The sequence below is a fragment of the Habropoda laboriosa genome, unplaced genomic scaffold (assembly GCF_001263275.1).
Source record: "Habropoda laboriosa isolate 0110345459 unplaced genomic scaffold, ASM126327v1 scaffold99, whole genome shotgun sequence".
NCBI classification, from domain to species: Eukaryota; Metazoa; Arthropoda; class Insecta; order Hymenoptera; family Apidae; genus Habropoda; species Habropoda laboriosa.
The window spans coordinates 736,078-759,381 of record NW_017100239.1 but is presented as its reverse complement, the minus strand read 5'-3'; the positions used below and the strand labels follow the sequence as shown (position 1 = coordinate 759,381).

General features: G+C 36.6%; 4 protein-coding genes across 4 annotated transcripts in view; 2 read left to right on the top strand and 2 right to left on the bottom strand.

Annotated features, from left to right (window-relative positions):
• The window catches only part of LOC108571728 (vesicle-trafficking protein SEC22b-B), a 1,341-nt gene extending 804 nt beyond the window's left edge, over positions 1–537 (bottom strand). The window contains exon 1 of the mRNA XM_017933841.1: positions 221–537. Coding sequence (XP_017789330.1) covers positions 221–295 — 75 coding nt within the window. The 5' untranslated portion in view covers positions 296–537. The remainder of the gene's footprint in view (positions 1–220) is intronic.
• A 1,013-nt stretch (positions 538–1,550) lies between these two features.
• Positions 1,551–14,079, top strand: LOC108571869. The gene is made up of 19 exons (XM_017934025.1): positions 1,551–1,574; positions 1,801–1,850; positions 1,933–4,780; positions 4,855–5,077; positions 5,167–5,607; positions 5,675–5,757; positions 5,839–6,049; positions 6,619–6,722; positions 6,795–6,951; positions 7,127–7,265; positions 7,332–7,602; positions 7,687–8,441; positions 8,522–8,968; positions 9,202–9,234; positions 10,594–10,839; positions 11,198–11,540; positions 11,631–11,722; positions 13,170–13,256; positions 13,999–14,079. Exons 2-19 carry the CDS (start codon positions 1,845–1,847, stop codon positions 14,077–14,079), a joined length of 6,567 nt encoding a protein of 2,188 aa, XP_017789514.1. The 5' UTR covers positions 1,551–1,574; positions 1,801–1,844.
• A 3,456-nt stretch (positions 14,080–17,535) lies between these two features.
• LOC108571727 (thymidylate kinase) lies at positions 17,536–18,556 on the top strand. The gene is made up of 3 exons (XM_017933840.1): positions 17,536–17,775; positions 17,970–18,129; positions 18,208–18,556. Exons 1-3 carry the CDS (start codon positions 17,646–17,648, stop codon positions 18,554–18,556), a joined length of 639 nt encoding a protein of 212 aa, XP_017789329.1. The 5' UTR covers positions 17,536–17,645.
• Positions 18,557–19,267: 711 nt separating this feature from the next.
• LOC108571726 lies at positions 19,268–21,687 on the bottom strand. The gene is made up of 3 exons (XM_017933839.1): positions 21,564–21,687; positions 20,814–21,408; positions 19,268–20,681 (listed from the first exon to the last, which is right to left on the bottom strand). Exons 1-3 carry the CDS (start codon positions 21,685–21,687, stop codon positions 19,268–19,270), a joined length of 2,133 nt encoding a protein of 710 aa, XP_017789328.1.
• Positions 21,688–23,304: the final 1,617 nt, after the last annotated feature.

The following is a 23,304-nucleotide window of genomic DNA, read 5'->3' as shown; positions in this document are numbered from 1 at the left end:
GTATATTTATTTGAATTTGTACGAAATTATTGTAGTTTAAAATCATCAAAGTAATTTTTAATTGAACGAAAATGTTAAAAAAGTTGTACACGTTGATGAACAATATTAGCATATTTTAATATATTATTCCATCCGTTTCAGGGAAGATTAATTGCAAATTATTGAAAAAAATTATGAAATCCAACAATAGAATGACGTTTTATCATAACAGATTTCTAACCTGTTCATCCTCTTGCATGGTAGCCGCTAGTGGCAAACCATCTGCTATCCTTGCAATCATCGTTAACAACACCATTTTTTTACAAATTAATTAATTTTTTCACCGGAAACGTAGAAAGAAAATATTAAAATTTTTAAGCGGAACAGACGACACTTCACTGCTTGAAATCTAGTTACGCGGAATTGGCCACGGTGTGATCGTTTCATCAAATGTCCACTGTTGGCATACCACGTCAGTCACTGTGGAACACTTTGAAGCATCCATTGAACGCATTGCAATTATGTTTTCCTTCGTCATCAAGTGCTTTCTCACTTTCCAACTAATTTCATTATTAAGTCTTAATCTACGAAAAAATAAATATATGTAATCTTGTACATAAATAAAAAGTTCTAGCAAAAAATGTATATATAAATGCCTAAGATATATAAATGCTAAGATATACAAATGCCTAAGTATTTAAATGTCTAAGATAATATGTTTGTCTACTTTATATCACTCAAGAATATATCTTATCCAGTTCTGAATGTTGTCAAATTTGTCTATAAATCTACGAAGGCTATTATATTACGTTTATAAAAATATTGTTGTGTAAGTATCTGTAGGATTTTAATATTTTTTTAAAAATTTCAAACTACATAGTAATGCCATCTAACGACATTTCATCGGAGATCTTTTTGACGTTTAAGACCAACGCGTCCGCGCTCTGCGCGTCTATGGTTCTGCTCGCGTGGAAAGTTAACGAGAAAATTCGTGACGTGCTTAACCCACATCTTTCCCATAGTATCCGTAAAATGTTTGCGTTTTTCTAATTTTCGCTTTTGGCCTCGTGAAAATTCGATCTACAACGATAAGCGATTGAATTTGCCAAAGTAACGATTCGAATGTTCCGTAGGAGAAAATAATGCTTGTACTCGCGTATGGACACCAGTGCCAGACACGATAGCTAGGTGAGTGAACGTACGAGAGGTCCCTGAACGCTATGCTGAATATCACAGCTGGTATCCTGACTTTCGACACGACGATTCCAATTTTTCGCATTTTGACTTTCTCTTATCTGCCAGTCCTGTTATTTACACGCAACAACTGCTCTCTCATCGGATTTTGTTATATAATTACAGCAATTTTGAGTTTTGCCTCGCGGAAACCGTAAAGAATTTTTCTTTTCGACGAAAATTATCGCGAGTTTTAATATGTTTTGTATCTTCGCATAAATCTCGACCAATTTCTTCATTTATCCTTATCTCAAGGAATATTAGTTTTTTATATATTTATAAGTTGCACGACATATTCGCGGGAAAGGTTATTAAAACTGTGGAAAATAGATATCTATTTAGTGACCTATATGTTTTCTATGGTATGTGAAAGTAATTTTCTCTGTACTTTAACTATGTTTTTGTACTTTTTCATATTGTATTTTTAATCCTTGTCAAAAATGTTAAATATCCATGAATATTTTCGTAAGATAATATAAATACAATTTTTATTCATAATTTATTACATTTCTTTGCACAGAGTATAGTAATTTAGTTAACTTTTTACTTTGTCACATTGCAGTATGTGAATTAGTTTTTGACTTGCAGATTTTGTACAAATAAGAAACAAGTGCTACTGTCCTAAAGGCAGTATGAGTGTAAGTAGAATACTGGAAAACATTGTATAAAGTTCAGTAGAAATTAATTTGTATATTAACAGTTGAAATGTTTTTTTTTCAGAATCCCTACAGAGCTAGACCAACTAGGTCTAGAGAACATCACAATTTAGGATTTGGAGCTTATAATCAAAATATATGGAACCCAATGCCTAGAGCACAATCAGAAGTATCATCAAATGATTCTATTCAGCATCCACCACCCATTGTAAATCAGTCAAAACAATCAAATGATTCTTGGAATAATTCATGGAATTGGGATTTTGACAAACAAACAGATAATGAACAGCAGCAACCATTGCAGCAAGAGCAGCAGCAGCAACAACAACAACAACAACAGCAGCAACATCACTATGTACCTACATATACAAATCAAGGGCAGTTGATATCTAATTCCATTCAGGACCATTATTATCAAAATATTAATGGTAATAAGTCTGACTTGCTCAATCAGAATGTGATGTTAGACAGAAATTCATCAGGAATAGTTACAAGTAGACCACCAATTCCAAATCATACAGACTCCTTTACACCTTATTCAAACTATACACAATACCACCAGTACCTACCACCACCATTACCACCACCACCACCTCAGGCAAATTCTGCTAAACCTGGATCTGTGAATTTGGACCAGCCTCAATGGACAAATGAGCAACAATCTCAAAGTATTCCATATTCACAACAAAAACCAAGTATACAAAATCAAAATGATCAAGCATCACGTCCTACTCTAGTTGGTAGCAATTATAATTGGATGAAACCTGATCAAACAAATTTAATGGCTTTACAAAATTGGCCAAATCAAGGTAGCGTACCAGGATATTGGCAGGATTCAAAGATGGATAAAGAGGTACAGAACTTTGATGATATGGGTAACCAGTATACACCACCAGTTCAACAAACTAAAGCAAATCAGCACCTTTTACCTTCTACCGAAAATAGAGAACATTCCGTAAATGATACAAATGATGCAAATAATTGGCCAAATCAAGTTAATACATCAGCTCCTTCGTGGAATACTCCGAATCGCGAATCCATATTACCCAATCAAAGTCAACAAGTAACACAAAATTCTAATGCTAATAATGAATTCAATACTTGGCCTCAAACAGTAAATGCTGATGTCTCACAATCGTGGAAAAAGATGGACGATACCCATGCAGTTCAATGGTTACAGGAACAGCAGGAAAATAATAATGTAATCGAAGAAAATGTTAAGCGCGATAATACTGGTGCAATTGCTACAAATGATTGGCAACAGAATCGTACGATACCGTCTCATCATAGTCTGTCTAGTGCAACACCAACAACAGAACCTGCTGTGGAATATGACGAACGGAAACGATCTATGCCTTCATTAACTATGAATTCCGTGAACTCTAAAGACCCTAATATGCATACAAAAACAAGTCTTGCTAAATCACATCTATCTGATTCTCGACTTAACATGTCTGCCACACCTGAAACTATATCAACTGTTGCAAGCTCTGAAAATGTTTCTATGCAAGAAAACAATGATTTCACTTTAGTACATGATCCAGTAGAATGTGGAAAGAGTAATTCAACAGAGGAATTACCTACAAAATTGGAACAGTTGAGTCTTAGTACTAAGTTGAACAAACACTTGGAAAGTCAAAATGAGTCAAAAGAGGTATATCCTGTTATGTCTGAGGATGGATGGAGTCAAAATACAGCTTCCAATAATAGTGCTACACCTGATAATATACCTGGATTGCCTTCAGACTATACTGCACTTGGTACAGAAAATCCTTATTCCAATGATAATCAAAATCTTATTAGTCAAGAACATTCGGCGCTTAACACTTATCAAATGACAAATATCAAGCCACCAGATAATATAGCACAAAGTGGATACGATCAATGGTACAGTCAGAATACAATGCCAATATCCTCGGAAAATATGTGGTACTCGAAAGATCATACGCGACCACCTAAAGAATGGAGTACTGAACAAAATGTAGAAAACTATGAAAATATTCAGCAACCTTCAGAATTTGTAAATTTAGAGGTAGTTGCGCCATCGTTGCAGGAACGTGATATATATGGCTCTAGAGATTCCATAAATAAGGAAACTTTAGATAATGATCCCAAACCGGTTTTGAATCCTTCCAAGGATGTAGCTAGTGCACGTGATTTTAGACAAGAAGTAAACAATATTGAAGTGCCATCTGCACAGCAGTTAGCACGATCTCATTCGCTTCTTCAGTCGGAACAGGTGCCAGATAATTATGAATTCGCGTCGAACGATAGAAATACATTTTTGGAAACTGGGGAATTGACCGATTCTCATCAAGAGCACGAACCAAGTCCGCCAATTCAAGATGATGAAAACGACGAAGTGCCTAATGACATTCCCTTTTTACGAGAAGTACCGGGACAATCGAGCTCCATAGACCCACGTAGAAATGATCCAACGGGGCAAGAGCAATATGTTCAATCTGGTCAAAGACTGTCCGATCCGAGAAGAAACGATCCTTCTGGTCAGGAGCAAGGTCTTCAATTAAGAAATATATCTGAAAGATCGGAACGACGTGATGTTCCGCCTGGACAAGAGAGAAATGTTCCTTTACTTTCACGATCGGATTCCGATACAATGGAACGTCGAAACGATCCGTCTGGTAGAGAACGGTCTCTGCCTCCTCAACAATCACGAAATGACCCTTCTGGGGAAGAAAGATATCAGTCTCTACCTCCGATTATGTTAGAACCAAGCGAAACACGGGAAGTACCTGGAAGAGGCAATGAACCTGAAGAACCTGCTCAGCAAACGGACGAGAATCTCAGACAAATACCAGGCGGTGCATCTCCAAATGAAGCTGCTCAACCTTCAGATGACAGACCTAATGGAAGAATAGTTACAGGTTCTCAAGAAGTTCCTTCTATAGGCTGTGAGAGGAAGCTTTATATTTACAGAAGTTTTATATTCCTGAACTTGTTGTTACATTTTTCTATTTCATTTCAGCTACGACACAAGATCAAACCAGCGACTCAAGAAACAAACGCGAGGAAGCCGTTGGAGCATCTATCGGCGAGTGTCAAGGAGTTCCTAGTACATCAACTCGTAAAGATTCATACGAAGACGAGGATGACGAAGGTTCCGGAAATAGTAGAGACGACAGTAGAGAAAGACGGCGTGACAGTAGTTCGGAACGTCGACGATACGAATACGAACGAAAGGGCGCTTAGTTAGTATATATATAATAAATTTCAAATATTGTCGAACACTTTAAAAGATTATTCGACAATTCAAGATTGCATGTTAATTTATTCACAGTTATGATCGTGAACGGGAATACGAGGATGATTATTATTACGATCGTCGTCGTGGTGGAGGAGAAAATGATCGAACATATAGTACGCGTGACGAATTTGATCGTCGAGAAATGCCTTATCGTGAAGATGATCGTAAACATCACAGTCGAGATGATCTAGATAGACATGCGAGAGAAGAGATCGATAGAAGAGGCAGACCTAAAGAAGATTTAGATGAAAGGGACATCAGAAGAAGGCCTGACGACCGTAGAAAAGATAGGGCTGACGATGGGATACGACGCAGAGAAAGAGAAATCAGAGACTATGATTCAAGATATTCTAGAGATCGCGATTATTTGGATCGTGACAGAAGAAGAGACGACAGGCGACCGAGACGATATGACGATTACGATATAAGGGATCCATACAGGAGAGAATATTACGATGATCCTTATAGTAGAGGGTGCATATTTTTTCAATACATACTAAATATTTTACTATTATGTATTTTATATACCTCTTCCTTTTAGATCTAGACCATCCAGTAGATCTTCTTATAACGATAGAGATCGAGAATACTACATGCGGGCGAGAGATCCTTATTATTATAATGGTATGCACACCTTCTTTGTGCAATTAACCAAAATTGTGTATTATAAAGAAATTACTTGCTTCAACTTATTTTCCGTTACAGGATATCCTGGATACGATTATGGTACTCATTATGCTAATAACTACTACGCGTATATTGAAAATTTGCGACGTACAAATCCTGCTGCTTATTCAGAGTGGTATCACAAATATTATGCTAACCAACATCAGCAACAACTCATTTCTCGTGGCATTACTAATTACCCAGAAGACAGAGCAAGCGTTCATTCAGGGCGTAGTTCTTGCGATGAAAGGTGAGAGTTAGGGCCATTAAAATAGCGACTGGATCTGAATATTCTGATTCTATTTTTCTATAGATTTTATAATATTGATTATGTGTTAGATTTTTTACAAATCCAAGTGCATGCTTCCACTCGCCAAACAAAGCATTATATGTTCCGTATTTCGGATATCCTGGATGGGCCAGGAGTCCGCAACGAAGACAGAATTCAAGTTATCAAAATTTAAATAGGTGAGACCGAGAGAATTCTCTCGGTTCGACACTTGTTCCAAATATTGACATTATCAAAATCTTCTGCTGTTAAAAGTAATTTAGTTAAACTTATTTTCATGGCGTTTATAGTTCCATTCCATAAGCAAAGTATTAGAATTGTACGCTAAAGATCATTTTCTATACTTGTAGATTTTTATTAGAAACAGACTGTCTTCTTTTTTCGTAGGTAGTAAAAGATATCGTAATATAGTATTATTCTGTCCATCTTATGTAATAGTAGTACAAAGAAAGAAATGTTGGTTTCCCTGTCATTCATCTCAACATCGTTAATTTCAATTTATAGATGAAAATGAAAACCATATTTTTCAGAACTGGCGATAAACGAACTTTAGGTGATGCGTCTGTGCTTGAAGATTCGGCGACTACTTCTGCACGAATGACACCAACTAAATTTTGCACTTCGCATGTATTCGGTATGATTTTAAGTTATATCATTTATTTAACAAGATTCACCAATGATATTTTACAAAGTATTTTATGTTTAGGATGTTTTTCTATTGGATCTTTGATACACGTGCAACCAGCTTATCCATCTGACGGTGACAGGGCCAAAGTAGATATTTTTAAATTGGATAATTTACTCTCACATGACTCTGTAGCACGTGATTTACGAGCATATCCTGGACCTCTAATTAAGCAAGTGTAATCAGTATATTTACAATCTAAGCATGTGTTTTCGTACAATGTTATTTTTAAGGATGCATATATTAGATATGCGTGCTTAGATATTACTTACTTAGTATTTCGTTTAACTTCATATTTTTAATCAAGAGAATTTGTTGATTATTTTTGTTATAATATATATTTTTTTATGCAGAGGCGTCACTCATAAAAAAACCATTATCGAGTACTGCGAAAATAAAATTAAGAAAGCAGCATCAAACGAAGAAATGGTCGATCGGGCTTCGTATATACTTTTATATGAATTAATGATTATGCTGATTCAGCAAAATGGGGTAAGATATATTTTCTAAATGTACACACAACTGACTACTTGTATCTAATCATATGTATTTTTTCAGAACGTTGTTGGTGTTGATATAGCAGCATTGTTACTCAGAAACAAGGATGCATATCCTTGTGATGCGAACAAGCAAAAGTCACAGGATTCAGGAAGAAGGGAATCGGTGATATCTCAAAGATCGGGAGTCGGAGTTGGAGATGGTATTCAAAGTAATCAAGATAGTACAGTAACATCCGAAAAAGTCGAAAGTAAGCCACGGAAAACCATCGAACAAATAACTGATGAGTTTAGAAACACGCTACTTTATGGTTTGGTTCAAGAAGCATTGGGTAAGTATATTAGAATAGTATAAGAATCATTCAGAAAGTCGTGATTATGTAGATGTTTTACACTATTTTCATTTTTACGTGTAGAATATGCAATGAACGAAGGACTTTGGGGTCATGCACTTTTCTTGGCTAGCAAATTGGATAAACGTACGCACGCGTCAGTAATGACGCGTTTTGCTAACAGTTTACCATATCACGATCCATTGCAAACTTTGTATCAATTACATTCTGGTCGTGTGCCAGCTGTTGTTACTAGTATATCAGATTCACGGTGGGATGATTGGAGACCTCATTTGGCTATGATTATATCGAATACGTCTGCTAATCCGGAGATCAATCGTCGTTCGATCACAACTCTCGGTGATACACTTTCCGCGGGAGGAGACATCCATGCTGCTCATTTTTGTTATATACTCGCACAAGTTGACTTTGGTGCTTATGGAGCGAATAATACGAAACTTGTGTTGATCGGTGCAAACCATCATAAATCGTACAATGCATTCCTCACAACGGAAGCTGTCATGCTTACGGAAATATATGAATATGCTAGAAACCTGAGCGAACCAGGATTTACACTTGTGGATCTTCAGACCTTTAAATTTGATTTGGCGGTGAAAATGGTGGATCATGGGTTAATAGAAAAATCTCTGTTGTACATAGAACAAATTGCAGTGAATATTGTGAATGAGCCATCGAAGTACAAAAAATCATTTATCAATGTGGTGTATAACTTAGGAGACAGGATTAGATATCACGATCCAATCTATAAAGATTCCATCGACGAAGCTACAACTTTAACTTGGTTTAATAACCTAGCTGAGATTGTTGATAAATACCATGTAAGTTTAAATGGAAAATAGACATTAAAATTGTTACCTTATTTTAGCGGCATAGAAAAAAATATTTTACTTTATTACAGACGGGAGAAATTACCGAGAGTGAAGTTTGCACTTCGCAAGCGAAAACAGAGTCACACAACAACGTGCAAAATCAAGAAACACATAAGATTAAACAACAACAACAACAATGGAAGACGGTTCCATCTGAATACAGAGAAGGTCCAACGTCAATGATGGAAGTATCCACAACGGAAATACAGTCAGAATGGCAGCCATTATCACTGCCGCCAAATATACCAGACACATATGATCAGAGTATGCCATATGTAAGAAGTAACGAGGAATCTGGTCAATACCAACAACCGCAACAACAGGAATATTGGAACCAAGACTCTTACTATCAAAGCAATTATGGAAGAAATGACAGTACCATCACGAATTGGCAACAGCAATCAACTCATGCAACGTATCCTTCCCAGCAGGGTGAAGTCGATGATTCACAGCAACAAGAAAAGTGGAATTATGAGGTAAATTAATCGGTCCAAGTTACAATACAAGAATACATGCTTTTAAGTAACATATTCATGCACGTTTTCGTTAAACATTTCAACAATTCTCGCTTGCATCCGTATACTGTACATACATATATTGTACGTTTGATTTTCTCATAAAGTAATATCTTCGAATGCTGTAACGAGTCACACGTACATCTAGAAATAACATTTTTTTCACCTTTTTCTTGATGCTTACATATGGACAGGCGGAAAAAGAAGAAAAAACACCTACCCATGAAGTAAGTAATTACGTGCTTGCTGCGGATAGTAATCTCGATCCTGAGTGGTCATTGGATGACACCAATGTTAGCTCATTACGACGACGCAAAGTATTAACCGATTCAGATCGATGCGATACCCTTCAGTCTTCCGATTTGAACATTAATACATCTACGGGCTCATCGACGACTTCTAATCCTTATAGATCGTTTAATTTCGACCAAAAATCTGTAAAACCGCGAAAACTGTTCACATATCCAAAGATCACAGCAGCATATCCGAGAATCCTAGCGAATAATAAAATTCATTCGAAAGACGTGAATAAAATAAAAAAAATAGATGGTAGATATGTAAAACCACCTTCCTCGCAACCGCCGGTATTTTTAAAGTGTAAAGTTAAAAAGAAAACGGAAGATAAGGAAAATAAAAATTCAGACGTTGTAGACGAAAGTAGTTTAACTTTATCTGCAACTACTGACTTAGATATTCAATTTAGCAAGGTAAATTTTCAGTCTCTTTCTAAGCTTGGTAGCATTTTAGGAAGCGGTACACCTACAACCTTAGAAAATGATTGTCAAAATTTGAAACAGTATTGTAATTTTATGGAGAAAAATGTAACGAGAATAGCTCCACATATTCGAAGGAAAGATGTTATTTGCGATACGGTAGATGCATGGTCTTATTCGAATTCTTCGCAGAGTTCCACCGAGTTGTGTCGATATAAGCCACTTATCTTTGGTGGAACGTACCCGATAGATTTACCAGTTAAACCTACGAGTAATCTTTGTTTAATTGAATTCGAAGATGTTCCTATGGAAAAGTCCATCTCTAAAACTTATGATATCGATGTTCCCACGAATTGTGAGTAGATGGTATGTTTGTTAGGTTTGACGATGTTACAAATTTTACTATTACTGCGCATTTGTGATTGTATTTTGCAAAACGTGTTAAGTTAACGTTTCGTAAGACAGTTCTTCCGCTTATAAAAGAATGTTTGTCGATGAATAATATTTTGCGTTATATAGAAGGTATGAGTAATCGATGCAGATGTTTGATACAGAGTAACAGGACGTGGTTATAAAACTTGTTCTTGTTTTTTTTTGAATTTTTAAAAAATACGCCTCTTTATCATTCATTGCAAATAGATTTAAGGTATAAATATGTTATATCATCATTAATATTTTACTTCATACTAGTTATAAATATGCAAGCAAAGTTCTTCACTATTTACTGTGATTGTTAAGTGCTTCTAGGAGAAGAATTGTTCACGAAAGATACATCAAAAGTATAAAGATGGGTATGCATTACGCTATTGCAGTAAACAGTGATCAACTTTGCTAGAACAACTTTGCGATGATGAATTTTATACTTTATTTCAGGCATCGCAGCCGGCAATTTCTATGACGCCGTCAACGAGAAAGCAATACGATCCGTTGGAAGAATTGGATGCATTGGAAACACCAAATTCAACCTCGAAACCTGCGCCTTCGGAGAAAAAAGCTTCAGAAAAATTTGCCGAGAAGAAACCTTCGAATAGTGGAGGTTCTTGGTTTGGTGGTCTTTTTAGTAAGCTTGCCCCAAAACCCAGGAATCAAATGATTTTACCGGATGACAGTAACCCAACGGTAAAATTTTCATAATATTTTTTTTTAGATTATTAAAAGATTACGATAGATGGTTTTATATTTTTTTGTCACTTAAGGGCTCACGCGGGTACTTATGGTAATTATGACGCCTTTTATGATGGAAGAGAGAAAGGCCAGTATAACGTAATGTTCGGTCACTTAATTAACATCTAACGAATTATTGATATATTCTGGCTTAACATTCCAAGTATCGTTTCTAACACATAAAACTGGATACAGTGCAATTCTTTTGAGCCCTATAGTTTAGCTTTTTTATGTAAATTGAAGTGTTACTCCGTGTTTCCATACAACCAAGCAAACAGACTGATGTTTATATTCTATCTTATTTTTCGAATAGATCGTTTGGGATCCAGTCGGTAAAAAATGGATGAACAAAGATGAAGATGGAGATAGTAGCTCTGCTACACTAGGTCCTCCTCCTAAAATTTCTGAGATGGGATTTAAAACGCTTGTGTCAGAGCAAGCTCCACCTTCGTCTCAACCACCTTCGCAAGCTGACGAATCCGCTATGAATAAATTCAAATTACCCAAGGGTAGAAGTATGCGTTCCAATTACATAGATGTAATGAACCCAGGTAGTTCGAAAGGTAACGCACCACCTTCGAGTGTACCAACCCCAATAACCTCCCCGATGGTACCTATGGCAACTTCGTCACCTCAGTTATTTATTCCTGCTCCAGGTAAATTTTTAATAGTATTCTGTTATTTAGTAAAATTTCCGTTCGTTTCGATTGTCTGCTTTAACTTAATCACATTGTAAATTTTTATAGTTAACGATCCAAGTGCCCCTGTGGACTTTTTAACTACCACAACAACGCCAGTCGCACCCTCTACGAATGTTTCTGATAATACATCCCAAGGGGTAAGTCCTTTATAACAGATGATAATATTGGGAAACTACCATGCACATTCAGTCGTGTCTTGTCACCACGAACATGTTACAACATTAACAATACAGTTTCATATATGTATATTTACAATCTTAAACTCATTCTACACAACCCTCTTATTATCTTTATGTTATGGCTGCAGTATGCTGGTATGCAGCTTCGATGTATTTTAACCATGTCTCTGGAACTGTAATGTTAAAGTGTCGTAGTATTTTTTTTCGCGAAACTCCTTTACAATTACATTCCATAATGAGAATTTCCCCTAGTTTTGTGCATTGTCTGTTTATCCAAAAGTATCTATCATCCTTTTTGAATTAACTCTTATTTTATGTATACATAGTTTTATCCTATAAAAATTTGCTCTTTTGGTTACATGAATTGTGCAACGGAAGAAGGTACAAATTCATGAACAGGTCTCTGTTTCTTTCACAACGGTGCGCCATTGAAAAATAGAAAAAAAATGTTTATGTTTATCATTTCATCCTTATTTGATTAAGAACCATCCGCTTTCTGTATTATAGTTTAGCGTTCGTCATACCAACTAGATTTTCCAAGTTCACAATAGATACTCTCTTTCTTGCAAACCTGTGTTTAATCCACCTTTCTTTTTATGTTTCCTTTGCAAGCAGTCGGGGAGGCAGAATGATGTAGCCAAATAATAATTATTGCTGATAGTAAGGACTATTTTATTCATTTTATACGTCGTTCTTTATCATTGTATACGCATGGTTCGTAATATTCATGTAGTAGCATGGGTGGCAATGTAAGTATTGGTTGTCTTGCTGTGTGTATGTGTGATTGATGCAACAAGTTTCAATTGCTTGCAACGTTGGCATATTTAAATACGAACGACGAATTTACAATGACAATGAAAAAGAAAAAAAAAAGAAAATGATCGAGTTAAAAGAGCAGCTACTACTTGAAACATGTTTGCCTATCTTCTTCAATTTCTCTAATTCTTTTCAATACCATTCCACAGCTTAATGCTGCTTTAGGTTTTTTTCTTTTTGCACGTACGTAATTTTTTGGTAGTAGTGTATACAAGGAAGGGAAAGGTAATCTAGGTTCAGAGCCTAACATATGGTTATTACAGAACACTGAAATAATGCACTGGTACATTATAATTTTCAGCATGATTAATTTTTTCTTTCAATTGAATTGTATACCTATCATAGAAAATATCGCATTTTTATTCATGACAATGCTAGAGATTTGCAACACCGACTATTTGCATTTTGCATCTTTGATTTTAACAGATGATTTTATCAAAGAGACAAAGTTTTCATCGCTGTTTTACGATGTTCTATGATAAAAAGAGAAAGGTCGGTGTTGCATCCTCGTAACATTGATGCCTAATCATAGCAATAGAATAAGTATCGGTTAGTGAGACAAGATTGTTGTGTTGTATATGGCACACAGTTCTCTCGATGGAGCTCGACCAGCTCGTTATCGCGAGAGGTGCAGAGCTACACTATGAGGGATCCGCGTTTCCTCCCACAGAACAAGGTAATCCAGTGGCACTAGTCATTTTTCATGCAAAAGATGATATATCACTTAGATATACTACTCAGCGATACATGGTAGAAATTCTAACTTACTTATTACATTACTATATTTCGTAACAAGTTTACAATTACAAAGTATATTTTAGGAGACACCATTCTTGCAGCCGAAACGATATCTAAGCTGAAACAAATGTATTTTCAATATCGATGATATTTTCATATCAATTTTAACTCAGGCATCTTTTCACACGAATAAAGTGTCACTTAAAATATATTCTGTACCTGCGGTAGATTTAAGATGAGATTTATTTTTATAATTCACAGTCACATAGCTTTCGCCTTCGAAGTCAAGCTTAAATTCATTTATGTCAGGCACTTTATTTTCATGAATTTTAAATGGCAAAACTATGGGAAAGCTTGGTGAAGGATGTATTTATGGTTTTGGCCTCGCCATCTATGTGTTACACGTTAATTGCAAAGCTTACATTATATTATGCGTTAGTATCTCATTGAATCATGTTTAAACTGGAAACGTAAGAAAAGAAATAAAAAAGAACAGTTTTGAAAGCAGATGATCATCGTCTTTGAAACGTGTAATAATATATTAATTTGATGTAATTTTCATTTTAGCAAAATCGCGTAAGAATGATAGCGTAGTTAAATGTTGTTAACTTGACGATACTTTTGTATTTTAACTCTGACATTGTTACTAATTTATTTTTCAAGAAAACGATGATCTTTAGGGACCAATGATGTACAACCCGAACGACATGAAGGATCGTTCAATGAAGAATGTGCAACAGAGCCGATATCCTCCACGATAAAATTCGCAAGATCTTCTACGGCACACGTATCCGCATGATCAATCACCGGAAGATTTTTCGTTCTATCACGGGATCACGTTATTCATTAATTACACGGGCAAAGATACCTCAAATTAAGTAAGTGAATGATAATAGAAGCGCCATAATGAGTTTTAGCCGAATACATGTACTCAACGTTTCCACTTTCAATTTTCACAACTATCAGTTTAGTTTCTTTCGATATTGGAAACGATATATGCATAGGTATATTATATTTTAAACGAACAATTGCTTCTAAATACGTACCGCAAATACCTGGAGAATAGAGCAGTTTAGAAAGGGGACAAGATTTAGAGAAGCGGTTAATTCTATTTATGTTTTAGTAGCTTCTACTTTGAAAAATACGGGCAGAATCTACTCGTTGTTTCGTCGAATTTCATTGATTAATTATTGCACAGGGTACTTGGTTTTTGTAAACTGAGTTTTTTTTTTCTTTCTCACGGAATGTTTTCTAACTCGAGCTCGTTAGGAATACGATTGGGTGAATAGTAGATATTTTTTATTACCACTGTAGTTGTTAGGAATGGAACCTGTTCGCCTGGAACGTCTCTCAACGATGTATAAATTTCTAAAGGGAGAAACAGACATTGCCGGGTGTTTTGTTACGGCGAACAAGTCGCATGCTTTTATCCTTATATGTATATTGTGCGAATCTAATGCGGGTAAAATTGGAAAATTCCACTAACGAAGAAGGAACCGAGGAATGTGTGTTATGTTGAGAATGAGAATCGTGAACGAAGGAAGGAGAATGTTAATTTTGTGCTCGTAACAGGATTCACGTTTAACTTGTGCGCGCGAATGAGAGATCTTTTTCGAAAACGTGTTCCGTGAATGTAACGTCGATCCTAACGAGAATAACGTTAATCGTATTGTCTGTGTTACGCGAGAATTTGTTACAAACGGTCTAGGAGCCACGGTGTTGTATAACCATCGAATCTGATTTTATTACGCTGACTATTAAGAACTTAAATAGGAAAATGAAGGAAAATATCGGTAAAGTAAGAAATGTTAGAGATATGAAAATTTTATGGATCCTATTGTTAGGCAATGTGTCATGCAGGTACTGTTATTAATCGTCAGGCTATTATGTCGTTATATACCAACGTTATATCAGTAAGAAGCATAACTGCCATCTATCTATTTCGATTCGAGAGAATTGGCAAGATGCTTTACGGTCGTATTTTTACCTTATTCCTTTCGATCACGATAGGAATCGAATTGCCGCGGTTTTCTTAACGTCGCCTTTCTGAGAAAACTTGGAAATAGGAACCGCAAGTGAAAGGACCTATTCACACTGTCACTTTATGCGAATGTTCGAAACCGTTCGAATAAAGTTGAAATTTTCAATCGTCCATCGTGTTGATCACAATTGATGACCGCCCTACGCATTTCCTCTAAAAAATTTATAGATTAGTCTGTGTCAATTATTTGGGTGCTTTAAGTTTCACCGATATATCCTCTCTCTTTGTCAACAATGTTCTCAAATTTACCACACATTACATTCTTTACGCGTTTCAACTTTCGAGCTTTGCCTACAACTTCCTTATACTTGTAGCACATGCTGACCTATAAATCACAACGAACCATACGCTTTTCTTCATCGAGGAAGGTACATAGTTCGTGTCTGTTCCCAGTATATACATATAAGAAAGTTGGTGCTTTCAGAGCATTTCAGTTCGCAATTCGCGGATCCGTATGCCATAAAGTGTTTAATTTGCTCAACTGGACGAGAATTATAAATATTTAACAACAGAGCATATACGCATCTTCCAATTTGAAGACGTTATCTCTGGTTTTTTCTTTCTAATAAGTGTAATATGATTATTCCGAAAACGCGTGTTCCTCTGTGTCATCGCTTTCGGCGATATGTATTCCATGTTATATTTTTCCCGAACATTGCCGAGGGAGGTTCGTTTCGTTCCGTTAATCTTTGGTAAGTTAACGAACGAACGATAATATTCAGGACGATGTAGAAAACAAAACGTAGGGTAAGCATTGTAGATCGGTTTCGGATTTTTACGTCCAATGTTTTGCGATAGGATAACGATCGAGAGCGTGACGACACGTTGCAAACATGATCGAATAAACAAAGCTAACGCGCATCCGTCGGTGAGAAAAGATATAAAAAAGAAAAGACTTTTTATTCCGTTAATGTCCGTAATTTCCATAAAGCGACGAGTCTTAAGAATGCTTCGAAGGGAAACGAAAGATGCGACGAGAAAAAAAAGTAATAGTTCCATTTCGTTTTCGACGAAACTACCATTCTTTTCCCGCCATTAGTCACAACAGGAGTGAATCTGGTTTTGTCGATTCTTGTAAAATATACTGGATTATTCGGTTTTATATTCGTAACACGGTAATGTGCTTTCAAGACATATAAATTACGCATAAATTGTAGCATATAATAATGTGGAACACGTCTTCGTGTATGTTACATACATATATATATAGATAATGAAATTTATGATTTGTACATATATATAAGCATAAGTCTCTTCGGAAAATATAAGAAATTCGCATGTTGATGCGTTTAATAGAGAGCTACTTGCCGAAGTATCCTTTCCACGTGCGTGCCGTTAATGAGAAACCAAGGTTAGAGAAATCATTTATGTTCTTGTCCGAGAGGCCACATCAGAATCAGAATAATTCTTCTTGTGAAAAATGGCATTACGTTGCTAATGATCTTTGAACAATGAACTTCTATCTCGAATCATTCGACCTCGTATTGTTTGATTTTAACTATTAAATATCACAATTTTGTTGCACAGGTATGTACCTCACTTTTTCACTATGATCGAATTTCACGAAATCGAGACTTCGATCTTTGGCTATTTTTCGTTCGCGCCAAAACAGTGAATTGTTAATCGATAATCGATAAAGCTTCAACAGTTCTTTATTTCGATATAACTTACAATTGAATCGATCAGCTTGAAGGCTCCCGAAGCGATATATTTACAGTGAAATAAACGTCGAAAGAGGGTTCTAAGATAAACGTTAATGTTGAACAGAAGTATTAATTGAGTTGTACGTTATGTATGTATAGGATTGTTTACGAATGATGCGATTTCGGCTTAATGTAACATATTACGATATATATCTTTATTGCACTGTACAATTCAAAATGTTCGATGTATGTTTATGGGAAATACGGATAATGAAAAATGTATACTGTATATTAATATTACTACTATCCCTATTATTACCGCTATTATAATAAAGAATGATACTACTTACAAATTTTGATGCTTTATAAATCTCTTTCTTGTCATTTTAATAGCCAGCATGTTTACTATCACTTAAAGCGCCGGTTTTAAATTCGATTGAAATTTATCTCGATAATAGTCGACGTCGATATCGACTGAAACAAATATGGCGGGCTCGTAAGCAAGAAGTGGCGGTAAACGGGACATTATTAGGGTACTGATTATGTCAATACTGCTGTCTACCATACGCGGGCTTGAGTGCCACGTCAATCGGTGCTACACTTCGAGGATTCAGTAGACTATAATTTTATAAAAGAGAACAAAATGTCTGTAGGACGTGGTGCTTTAATAGTTTTCGAAGGTTGTGATAGAGCAGGAAAGTCTACTCAATTGAAAATGTTAGCCGAAGCTTTAAATAAACGAAACATTCCTGTGGAACCACGTGCTTTTCCTAGTAACGAACAATTTTTTAAACTTACTTTTTACAGATGGAATAATAAATTAATTAACGGATTAGTTACTTAAGTCTTAAATATATTTTTTTATAACTAGTCGATTATATATATTATACATAACCTTATTAAGTGATCATATGATATTAAAAACGTATTAAAAGTACAATCAACATTTAGTGTGATTTGCTTGCAGATAGAACAACTGCCATTGGATTAATGTTAAATAACTTTTTGTCCACGAAGCAAGAACTCCTTCCTGAAGTAGCACATTTACTATTTTCTGCAAACCGATGGGAATGCAAAGATGAAATGTTGGACACTTTATATAGTGGTACTACCCTCATTGTTGACAGGTGAGCAGAAAATAATTCTGCTAATTGTATTTGCAAAAATATGTTGAAATATAGTTCAAATTGTAATTATCATTACAGATATGCTGGCTCAGGTGCTGCTTATACAGCAGCTACTAGTGGTAGAAGTTTAAGTTGGTGCAAGGAATCTGATAAAGGACTACCTTGTCCAGATCTAGTTATTTTATTCGAAGTTTCGGAAGAATCTCAACGTTTGCGTAGTAACTGGGGAAAGGAGCGTTTTGAAAATAGTAAACTTCAACATCAAGTTGCTTGTAATTATAGGAAATTGATAGACCAAACATGGACTGTTATTGATAGCAATGAAGATAAATCATTAATACACTCTCAAGTATTAGAGAAAGTATTAGCTGTTATAAAATGTGTTAGACATAAACCTATACAAAAATTATACGAATCTTCTAATTGATAATAACAATATTGTAAATACTAACATAAGTATAGGAAAAGCATAATTATTCAGCGTAACAAACATTTATCAAACATATGTAGTACATACAAAGTATCATTGTCTTATACTTTTTATTCTAATTTTTTTAGTAGACTGTAAGAAATATGTATTATCGAGAAAACTATGTATTTTTATATTTTACGAGAAATGGAATACGATCTATTTGTCGAATCAGAATATATATATATATATGTATATAATAGATCTGCATAGATTTAAGTATGAAATTGTACAAAAGGAGTATTGCCGCAACTTTATACGTTATATACAATTGTTGATCACTTGCATAATATTAAAAATTATAATAGATCGATCGTTTTGTTTATTTTCGTTTACATGTTTAATACATAATAAATTGTCCTGCATAAGTTGGTGATCAATACCTTCTCACATTATTGTTTTGAAAAAAAGTTGCAAAGGTTGACAGGACATTAAACGACAAATCGATTAACAAAAATGATAAATTGTCAGTTCTTTGACAGAGTGAATATGATTTGTAACTGACAAGTGTGCGTCACTTTTTCAGAAACGCATTAAGCGTTTTTACATGTAACCCCTCTGAACGGTTGGGCGTCCTTTATAAAATAAAATCGACGTTACTATTGCATAAAATCAAATTTTAATATTCACCTCCTGTAAATTTTTGTTAGAAAACATCCGATGTTAATTTTATTCCCTAGGAGAAATAGATGATCTAACATTTAAAATACACGGATCAACCATGTTTTCGTGAGGCTGGTGGTTCAAAGAACAGTTGTTCGTAGCAGGCGAACCAAAAATGAAAGACGTTTCAAATTGCTTCGACCAGTTATGATCTGTTTTCGATTTATCTTCCCCTGGTCCATTACTATCAGAAGCATCCTCGGAATCGTTTACATCTGGAAATTTTCGCTTCGTTTCCACAGAGAAACTTAAATCTTCCTGAAGAACAGTGTCGTCGCCGTTGTTTCTCGTTGGATTCGAATTCTCACTTTTGCTATGATTTTCTGTATTTGATTCAAGTGTGCCAAAAGGTACTGCTTGGCTTTCAGTTGTTTCCATGGAAGCACTTTGTTCGATTCCTTCCCATAAAATGTTCAAATTGCTCGTAGAGCTAGACGGTTGATTAAATTCGTCGAACAAGTTGCCGGGTAAATTCGTGGCAACCTTAGTCATCTTTTTGTTCGCCAAGTTCATGCACCTTGACTCTAAACTGTCTTGTTTATTCAAATGTTTCGACTGCGTGAAACGACGATTGGCGGTTTCCTGATTAGACGCATAGATATTGTTAATTAACTTCTTGGTATATTCAGCATTCGCAGAGGACGTCAAAGTCAAAGCTTTGTCTATGATCGCTTGGAGGGATACTCGGATGATATTCACTTCTGGCTGATGTCTTTGAGGCATCTCCTCTTCGAATACCTTCCCCCTGATCGATCTCGACGGACCAACATTACGATCCTTCGGCAAAAAGCTATTTTTAATATTTTTATCCCCGAACACACGTCGATCGCCCCTCCGTCCCTTCGTAAAAAATTGAGTCTCGCTGTAAGTTCTCTTCAGGGACTTCCTCTGCTCCGTATTTCGCTCGATCAAGTTTCCCTTTAACGAACTTGGTTTTGCGTTTCGATGCTTATCGTTCACCATTTTCTTCCGACTCTTTACTATCTTGTAGTCTAATTTTCGATCTGTACGATTTCCTAGTTCTAGAGGTGGTATCGTCTTCCGATAATCTCGAGCTTTTGCTTCTTCGATTTTTCCCCTATTCTCCAACACGCGATCCTCGCAAATCAGTACGACATTATCCTTACAGTTCGTTCTGAGATTGTAATCGTGATACCATGGATTGTCCGTTTCGTGCGTTACCTTATCGTTCGAAAGATCATCGTCGAAGGTGACGAACCTCTTGAACGACATGCCCATTTTCAAGCTGTCCCAGGAATCGTAATTAATTTGCAGAAGGCTGTCGTCCGTTCTAAAGCGTGTCCTCTGAAAGTTGAAAATTATCAGTTCTCGCGGTAACGTTTGCCACGCTTCGATCAAAGACGCCAGGATGTCGGGAAGTTCCCATTTCGTGGTATAGTCCTTCACGCGTTCCACGTACCTTTAACAAATATTTCAACGTTGCGCGTCGACCAATGGAAGAAAAGTCAAATATTTTCACGGAGGCTCTCGTAGACGCACAGAGAGGACGGCGGTGTCTAGATTGTGAAAAAAACTTTCCCTCGAGACTCACCTCCGTCTGAAGACCATCTTGACGTAATGAAAAACGTCTCCCCGCAACGGTCGTAAAAGCGGTGGAAAATCCTCGGGAAGGTAAACGAGCTGTAGGTTGCTGGCCGCCGGAAAATCTTTCAGTGCGTATGCTCTTGTCCGGCATAGAAACAACAGGACCCTTCGATTGCATTTTCTCATACGATCGTTTACGTTCGACAACCAATCCTTGAACAACTCGTCTCCGATGTAAGAGTCCTCGCTGCGACAGTAAACGTGTTCCTTCTCCTTTATCTTGGACGAATACGGACCGCATATCAAGAGAGGCAGCTTTATCGTTCCCGAAGAATTGCAGCCCATCAAAATCGTTATTCGATTTCTCGACCCTTCGCTACCCTCTGAACATGTTTCCATCTTCGAAGGACGAATGTCCGAGTACATGGTCAGTTCATCGGTGTGAAACAAATCCTCGTGTTTATACTCGGTTATCATCGGCCTGATCAGATCAACCCAGCCGCGATGATCCTGGATCTCTGGACCAGAGTGATTCGTCAGATCGGCAGAAAAACCAGAATTCTTGAGAAAACAAGTCAACCATCTATCCGAGCACTTGAAACCTGGGTAATAGAAGCAGAGGCAAAATTGAGCGAGGAAACTTTCCTCCGGAGTTCTTTTCTCATCTTTTCCACCAATCTGGCTGCATTTGCAAAAGTATAATTTGCTAGTTGCAAAATTTCTATCCATAAGAAATGTTTCCGGTGGAATTAAGTACCATTCAAGCCACGTGTCCTCGTCAATTCCAGAGCTTTTTCTCGCAACGAATCTCTGTCGAGGAAACTGTTCGTCGCGTGCTTTACACAGACCCATCTAAATAAATCTTCCTTTATCGTTTCCATCACTGTCGAATCTGTTTCTGGTCTCGCTTAAAGGCCTTGTCGATGATGAGTATATTTGAATTTTCACGAGGAATGACGTTATTGTATGTTACGTGTATTTCGTGAAAGGTTGTACTTGACGATTTTCGATTGTCGTTTCTCGATTACACGACGATCGTGTACCATCTTCAGAGAACTGGTATGTTACCGGTAAAATTGCTTCCTATGCAACAAGCTTCGGTATCAAAGCGAGCCACTATACAATGAAGATTTATGCAAAAAATCTAGCTCATCCTCGAGAGCAATTTTCCAGGGAAGTGGGGTAAAAGCAGGTTTTATTTTCATGGATATGCGCAGCGGAGTACCGTGCGTTGACCGCTCCACGAATATCATTCATCCTGCACGCGGAGTTAAATTGCATTTCTCCGGGGCGTCGTTCTGACGAGACACTTTCCACCGTAAATTTTCATCTAATGCGCTGCTTTATATTACCCTATCCTTCCACTCTCCCTCTCTTCTTTCCGTTCTTCACTTTCTTAAGTCGCTAGCTTTTCTACCCCGCCTTTCTATCGATCGTGTTCTTAAAAAGAGAGAGCGAGAGAAAAAAAAACGAAAAAATTTCCATCGTTACGATCCAGATGAGATGCAATTTGTTCTGCGATCAAATTCATCGACCGAATGTTACGACATTGGTTACATTTAATTAGTCGCTTTTTCATTAGTCTCTGACGAGTTGTAGTATTGGAAGAGCTGGTTTGAAAAGGGGACGAACGGTTACACATTCCGATGGGTCAGGTTCGTCACAACCAAAGCTATATCGAACGTAATTCTTCAAGTTATCTCCACGTAAAGTTAAATATGCAACGATTGTAGAAAAATGATAGTACAGGTGTTCTATTCGGCCATTAGGACGTTAGAACGAACGATAGCGAAAACGTAAATAGAATCGTTACCCGTTGACAAATATTCCGGTATCGAACGATTATTTCTATTGATTCGGCAAATAATGAACGACGTACAAGTGTGCAGCTAACCCTGTTTACAATTGCTCCCATACATATACGTATATACCAGATCGACACGTGCCGTTTAACCTGCAGCTAGGATTTAATGCGATTAGAGAGATGACGGTGAACGATTCGCGTGAATAAAAACTAAAGAGCAACGTTGAAGAATTTGGCGAAATTGACGAAAGAAGAGGAGACAAATAGGACGATCGATTGGATAAAAAGGTACGTCTTGTTTTATTCTGCTTCGACTGTTCAATTATTCATAATCTAATGATAGTCGGAAGAATGTCACAGTTGGTTACAAATGTACGTCCACGTAGTACGTGTCCAGTTGCCCTGACGACGGCTTTAATTCCGCTTTATCGCCGCTGATGGAAAGTGACGAACCGGCGAATCCTCGCTGTTATTCACGCGGTTGCTCGGAGACACTCGACCACTCGTCGCACCGCTTCCTCGAGGAACTATTCTTCTTCTATGTTACCCCAGGTAACTCGGTAAAGCTTTTCTATTACTTTCTTTCTTTTTTTTTATTACAATCGTTCGAATCGCTGCCAGCATTTTTATTACACTTATACTCGTTGTTATTTTTACGAAGAGGGAACACGAACCGCAACGGTGGACGTTCGAA

Bases quoted from the DNA above. Each gene is read 5' to 3' on its own strand.
- LOC108571727 (XM_017933840.1), top strand. From the start codon at position 17,646: ATGTCTGTAGGACGTGGTGCTTTAATAGTTTTCGAAGGTTGTGATAGA. The intron at 17,776-17,969 runs GTAACGAACAAT...ATTTGCTTGCAG, and splicing joins GGAACCACGTGCTTTTCCTA to ATAGAACAACTGCCATTGGA. The intron at 18,130-18,207 runs GTGAGCAGAAAA...TTATCATTACAG, and splicing joins ACTACCCTCATTGTTGACAG to ATATGCTGGCTCAGGTGCTG.
- LOC108571726 (XM_017933839.1), bottom strand. From the start codon at position 21,687: ATGGAAACGATAAAGGAAGATTTATTTAGATGGGTCTGTGTAAAGCAC. The intron at 21,409-21,563 runs GTACTTAATTCC...TCTATTACCCAG, and splicing joins GAGGACACGTGGCTTGAATG to GTTTCAAGTGCTCGGATAGA. The intron at 20,682-20,813 runs GTGAGTCTCGAG...TATTTGTTAAAG, and splicing joins AAGATGGTCTTCAGACGGAG to GTACGTGGAACGCGTGAAGG.
- LOC108571869 (XM_017934025.1), top strand. The intron at 7,266-7,331 runs GTAAGATATATT...GTATTTTTTCAG, and splicing joins TGCTGATTCAGCAAAATGGG to AACGTTGTTGGTGTTGATAT. The intron at 7,603-7,686 runs GTAAGTATATTA...TTTTACGTGTAG, and splicing joins TTTGGTTCAAGAAGCATTGG to AATATGCAATGAACGAAGGA.